At 45.4% G+C, this 6,307-nt stretch overlaps 1 protein-coding gene across 2 annotated transcripts; it reads right to left on the reverse strand.

Moving 5' to 3' along the window:
* Positions 1–479: 479 nt before the first annotated feature.
* CCDC51 (coiled-coil domain containing 51) lies at positions 480–5,137 on the reverse strand. 2 transcript variants are annotated; one of them, XM_071550447.1, is made up of 5 exons: positions 5,087–5,137; positions 3,510–3,765; positions 3,035–3,381; positions 2,543–2,707; positions 480–1,348 (listed from the first exon to the last, which is right to left on the reverse strand). In XM_071550447.1, exons 3-5 carry the CDS (start codon positions 3,350–3,352, stop codon positions 572–574), a joined length of 1,260 nt encoding a protein of 419 aa, XP_071406548.1. In that variant the 5' UTR covers positions 3,353–3,381; positions 3,510–3,765; positions 5,087–5,137; the 3' UTR covers positions 480–571. The 2 variants fall into 2 exon arrangements, with proteins under 2 accessions (XP_071406548.1, XP_071406549.1); XM_071550448.1 differs by lacking the exon at positions 5,087–5,137 and adding an exon at positions 4,824–5,080.
* Between the last annotated feature and the right edge of the window lie 1,170 nt (positions 5,138–6,307).

Consider the following 6,307-nt stretch of genomic DNA (forward strand, 5'->3'; position numbering starts at 1 on the left):
CCTGTCAGCACCTGCTGCATGGAGCAGAGGGCTGGGGCTGGGTAGGGGGGTGTGGGGGGCTGGAGGGTGGGTCAGGGTGTCCAGGGGATGTACCTAATTACACTGTGGGGCCTGTCCTGAGCAACTGAGGGCACTGGGAAGGCAAACTGGGCAAGTTAGAGTTTGATGGGGACATTTGGGATTGCTGTGGGGTGACATGGGTACTGAGAGAAATAAGGGAAACAGCTGGGGCCTGCTGGGGGGCATTTTGGGCCCCATGGTTGCAATTTGGGGACCAGCAGGGCATTTTGAGGTGCTGTCCTGATATACAAGACCAGCCAGTAAGAGTGAGACAAGTGAATAAAATCAACAGATCCACTGTGGCATTTCCTTTGCTTGTTAAATGTACAGTGCCTGACTGAGATTTAACATGGAGCCTGCAGCAGAAGTGGATGAAGGCTTTACAAGTTTTTCAAATATACAGGAGAAGGAGTAACAAGAAATGTTAAAGCAGCTTTATTTGGACTTGTACTCTAAGTACTCAGAGTGCAAGTCTACTTTTATTAATCTAGTAAGTTGTGGCAATTATTGATCAGTTCCCTTTAAGTATAATATAGAGTACAGGCAGAGTAATAGCAAACATAGCACATGTCAGTGCAGTGCTGTAAATAGAACTTCTCTTGATTTGTGTTTCCAGTCTCCGCTCGGTATCACACAATTCTAAAATCACATCTCTCACAGCAGAAGCCTGGCCCTTGCCCTCTCCTGAGGACCTTGGGATCACTCTTTCCGTAGGTCTAGAGCGGATTGCAGCTTTAACACTCTGCATCTCAGACAGCACCTGCGTGATACTTTCCTGCAGACTGTTAAACTGCTGTTGTAAACTCCCTAGACATGAACTGACTTGTTTAATGTAGTTAAGTTGTTCGTTTAAAGGAATTAAAAGGGAATCTATTTTTATGGAGTCATTCCTGGTTTCTCTAGTTAACAAAGTGCCTTCTTTTACTCCTTGCGATGTTGTTGATTGCAGCACATTTTTCAGGTCTTCTATGACATCACTGAGATCCTTCTGCTGTAAGTAATGGCTGGAGGCCTGTTCTTTGATGGCTTCTTGTAAATTTATTGGGCCTTTCTGTGCTTCAAGGACCAAGACTTTCAATTCTTGCAGCCTCACTCGATTGACATAGGTGGAACCAAGAACACCTATAACGGCTCCCAGTACAGAACCAATAATAGACCAGTTCTTCGTTTTTTCAGCTCTTGTGCGCTCTTTCTCATGGCTTTCCCTTACAGCTGCAGAGAAGAGAGAGAATTTTTCTCTCTCTGATTCTTCTGCATTTAGATATGCAGCCCGGTACCTCTTCTCTTCCTGCAAGAAATACAGAGATTAAAAGACAAGGTGTAATATGAATCTATAAAGTCTATATCAAATTAAAAAATCCCTAAAACTCCAAACTCCCAGTGCAGATAAAGGAACGAAAACTGAGGACATCTGTTAGTTGTTTCATAAACATTCCCTTGAATGTGGGATTTTCTTTATTAATCCCACTTAGGTCAATGAGACACCATTTTAAGTCAAAATTGAGAAAGGGAAAAGGTTGTCAGGAACCACAGCTGAAGATCCTGTACATGAGAATCTGTCATGTACTGATAACAGAAGAGGGGTATGAGTTCACTTGTTCAGTGCTGATTACTTCTCCAGACACCACCCTTACATCTTTCATTTTCAAATTCCTTAAGAGGGAACTGAAAATAGGACAGCCAAGGACATCTCACATAGCTTCATCTGATGATGACGCTTATTCCTCTCCATTCTCTATTTCACCCTTCTTACAGACAAATGTCTTCCCTTTCTCCTTGCATCTCTCAGAATTATTCTTCCAAGTATACAATTCCTTTGTGAGACAGCGTCACCACCTTACAGATAGCAGTGACTTAAATTCTACCTTTCTGCATAGTCATGCAGAGCTCAGTTTTATTTTGTGTTTCATCCAGACAAATCCAATCCCATATTTAGACAACTACAGCTCTCTAGTTCTTTCCTGGTGTTCTACTCACTGATGCAGGAGCTCAGTTTTATCTCAGACACTGGTACCCACTCCTTGACTGAACTTTGCTACATGTGTATCTGCTTCCAAGTCTGCTGCTCCTGCAGTTTCACTTGGATTTCCTGGATTGACTGGGTGTTGCAGCTACAGAGAAGGCAGATGCATTTTCCTGGATTAACCAGTACGAGTTTCTCTCATCACATGGAAGGTTAACTCATTGAATGGCAGCTTTTTCTGGACTACTCACATACAGGTCACCACTACACCAACTAAATTTATAGGCTCACTAACCTTAGTTTTCTTCTCCAAATTTGCTACCCTATTTTAGCATTAACATATATAATTTGCATAGCAGATCAAACCATTGATAATAATCAATTAAAATAGGTATCCTAAGAAATTAACCTGGATCACTTACTTCGAACTGAACTGCATCTACAAAACCAGTCATTAGTGATGGAAGCAAAACACAAATTTTCAACATATTTGCCAATGCTCAAGTCCCAGCAAATTACCTGCAGCAACCTGTGTTCCAGAGTAGCCAGTTCTAAATACTGGGTGTCATCCCGAGAGACCCTGTCTAAGCGGTCCCGAATTTCCTTCAGTTTGATCTGTTGGGCTTCTACATTTTCACGAGCTTCTCGTACTATGCCTCGAGCTACCATAAAGACATTTTCTGCCTGAGAAGAAAGAGCATTTATTTTAGAAACTTATTACCACACAGACCTAAACTGCTATTTTTTTTTGTGTGTGTGGGGGGGGTGTGGGGTGGGGGAGAGGGGAAAAAACCAACAACAAAACAAACCACACTCCATTTCAATCCAAGGGATAAGCTCTATTTACTACATGCATAGTCTGGAACACATTCACAGTACCTGCACAGACAATCAAAGCAGAAAAAAAGACATGATTCTCCTTGGAGGATCTTTTCTGCCTCACAGCCAGGGATTATGCTTCATATAGTTTAACTCATAATTCTTAAAATTCCACATTATGTCCATGTTTACCTCTGTCACTTTTCCCTGAGCCTCTCGAACTTCATTAATTCCAACAAATTCCTCGTATCTGTCCCACCAATTCTTGCATGTTGCAGACACTTTTTGGAGGGAGTTTTTTCCCATCACAGTCCCAGTTTCCGTGAGCCGATGAAGGAGGCCCATGGCCATTTCCAGTGCAGACTTGGCTTCGGGCTTCTTGGGTGCTGAGGGGCAGTAAGTCCTCACTACATGTAGATTCATACTGGGACTCCACTTCATCAAAGAATGGTGATATTGCAGACCACAGGACACTGAGGACACACTTGATTTATATTTCATTGGCCCCATGTCTTCAATTTAATCACTGAATAAAAGTGCTTCAAGGAAGAAGAGAAAAAACCAAAAGTTACTGAAGTTTAGCTGATTTATAGCTCTTAAAACTACACAGGTACCAAACCCAACCAATTCAAGAATGACTAAACCATGGGTTTACACCACTGCTTACCTAGAGAACTTCCCACAGTTTTCAACAAAGTGCAATTGTGCCACAGATTCCTGGTCTTCTGCAGTTAGGAAGTACTCCCACCATGCTTTATGCTTCTTGATTACTAACTCACTCACGGCATGAACAGCAATCATGTGCAGATCCACCACCAGCCTAAGCAGCTTCAGAGGAATTTAGTGCTTCAGCACAACAGTGACTGCACTATTCACGATTTCACACCTCAGTTTGGTGTCCCGTGTCCCAGGTACTCACAACTCTGCAAAAGCAAAAGAAAGGAAAAAAGACAGAGGAAAAAATCTTGATAAGAAAAGAAGTGTGGCTTGATCATTCCCTTTATCCTACACTGCATGGAAGTGTTGAACAAAGCACAGTCCAAAATGTAAAGGACAGAGAGAAAACTCATAAGTGCTGAACTGAACCCAAGGGTTCCCACGAGACTACCTACAAAAGGAAAATATCAGGAAGAGCCACAAGATCAGAAAAATCTCAGGTAGCAAATGTGCATCTAGGGCTGCATTATAAAATGAGTTTAAAATTCTTGCCTACACTGCAAAGGCAAGCTGTTAGTTATGGTTTATTGTCTACTATTGCAAATACGGTCTTAATGTTCTACTGAACACATTCCTCAAAAAATGAGAAAACTAGAAACAGGAAACTTTCGAATAAGGTTTAATAAGAAATTTGAGTATGACATATTAGGTTTTGACTAATACAATATAAAACCATAAATTATTGAGAAAGCTTGACAGCTGCTGCAGAGTACTTTTAATGATATTAAAATAGCTTTCTGTGTTTATTTTAGTTGCTGTACAGGCACCTCCACAAGAGATTGTCTAACTGGAAAATGGTTTTTCATCAGCTTTTAGCTGGCTGGTAATTTTGAGCACCAGAGGTTCATTCCCTGTTATTTCTAACAAACAGTAGTAACACGAATTGGCATTATGAAAATCTCAGTAATTGTTTTACATGCATAGGAACATGGAAGATCAAACCCAGAAGGGAATGGAAATTAAGTGAGTTCTCTCCTTCCAGCATCACTCACACATGTCACAGTCCACAACACCCACTCTGGGCTGCAGGCCACAGACTAAACCTCGGCTCAACTTTGTTCCACAGAGTAAAATTCCCCTCTTCTAAATGCATTGCTACATGAAGAGTTCTGAGCAAATGTGCAGGCTATTGGAGTATAGCAAAAAGAGAGAGAAGGTTGAGATTTTAAGAAGAATGTCCCATGCAGACAGTCACGTACAGACTGTGAAGAAAAGGGATCTCAGCCTGAGCTCACAGGACACAAGAAAGTTATGAAAGGTTAACCTGCGATAACCCGCCTGGTCCTCTCCTATTTCCCTCGTAAGAAACGCTTTTTCCGCCTGCAGCCCGTGACGAACCCGCCTCCCAACGCTGCCGCACCTCCCGAGCGCCGGTGGCGGCGAGACCCGCCTGGCCCCGCGGCACGGGCAGAGAAAGGGACCCCGGAGCTCCCGCCGGGCCCCGCAGCCCCAAGCCCTGCCCTGCCCTGCCCGCCCGGGGGGCCCTTTGCCCGCAGCGCTCCCGGCCCGGCCCCGCCGCTCCCGTACCTGCCCCGGCCCGGCGGCGGAAGCGGCGGCGGCGGCGGCGGAAGCGGCGGGAGCGGCGGGCGGAGCGAGCGGAGCCATGTCGGGCCGGGAGGGTAAGGCCGGGCCCGGGGCCGCCGGTGCCGCCCGCCCGGCCCCGCCTGGCCCTCACTGTGTTCTCTGTCTTTGTAGGCGGCAAGAAGAAGCCGCTAAAGCAGCCGAAGAAGCAGACGAAGGACCTGGATGAGGTAGGGAGGGCGGCGGCATCGTGAGCGGCCCGTCGGGCCCGGGGCCCTGACATTTACCAGAGCATCTGCTGACAGGACAAGGGGGAATGGCTTCAGACTGAAAGCGAGTAGGTGTAGATTGGATATTAGGAAAATATTTTTTCCTGTGAGGGTGGTGAGGCCCTGGTACAGATTTCCCAGGGAAGCTGTGCGTGCCCCGTCCCTGGAAGTGCTCAAGGCCAGGCTGGACGGGGCTTGGAGCATCCTGGTGTAGTTGAAAGTGTCCCTGCCCATGGCAGGGCGGTGGGACTGGGTGATCTTCAAGGTCCCTTCCAACCCAAACCATTCTGGTTCTGTGGTGACATCCTGCCCCTGTTCCTGGTGGATGCAGCAGTGCTGGCTGATGGGAAGCCTCGCCAAAGCATCGTGCTACGACCTGAAGTCCATCAGATAATCACTGTGGTCCCAGGAGCCTGGGACAGGGTACTAACCCGGGGATTATCGAGTAGTGTGAATAAATTAAGTACTAGTAAATCGAGTGTTAGAGATACTTAAATGTAAGGGATCAGAGCATGGGTGTCAGTTGCTGTTTCTGAGCACACTGGATAATGGCTGAGGCACCACTAACTGGAAAAAGGCAAATAGAGTGTCTCTTTGGAAAAGGAAAACAAAATCACACCTTTCTAAGTAAGCTTTATTGTTAGAGAAATGGTAGAACCAATTCAGGGCTTACCAGAATTCAAGTTGTAGTAATGTAAAAATTGACAGCCAGCATGGATTTTAGTAAAACTGTGGCAAACAAAGGACATTGTCTTCTGTAGCAGAGCAGTGCTCAGTGTGTGAGGACAACCCCAGGAGATAGAAGGTTATTGATGCCAACCCATGTAATGTTCTCAAATGCAAGGCAGGAACAGGGCCCTGGGAGGTTGGAAGGTGATCATGCAGCTTGCTGGAATGGCACACTCTCAAAGCATTGTCTGCAAGGATGTGCTGAGTGGGGTTTTGTAGGATTTTGTAT

This window comes from Pithys albifrons, chromosome 3 (assembly GCF_047495875.1).
Source record: "Pithys albifrons albifrons isolate INPA30051 chromosome 3, PitAlb_v1, whole genome shotgun sequence".
Classification (NCBI taxonomy): domain Eukaryota; kingdom Metazoa; phylum Chordata; class Aves; order Passeriformes; family Thamnophilidae; genus Pithys; species Pithys albifrons.

Bases quoted from the DNA above. Each gene is read 5' to 3' on its own strand.
- CCDC51 (XM_071550447.1), bottom strand. From the start codon at position 3,352: ATGGGGCCAATGAAATATAAATCAAGTGTGTCCTCAGTGTCCTGTGGT. The intron at 2,708-3,034 runs GTAAACATGGAC...CTTTCTTCTCAG, and splicing joins CTCAGGGAAAAGTGACAGAG to GCAGAAAATGTCTTTATGGT. The intron at 1,349-2,542 runs GTAATTTGCTGG...TATTTCTTGCAG, and splicing joins TGGAACACAGGTTGCTGCAG to GAAGAGAAGAGGTACCGGGC.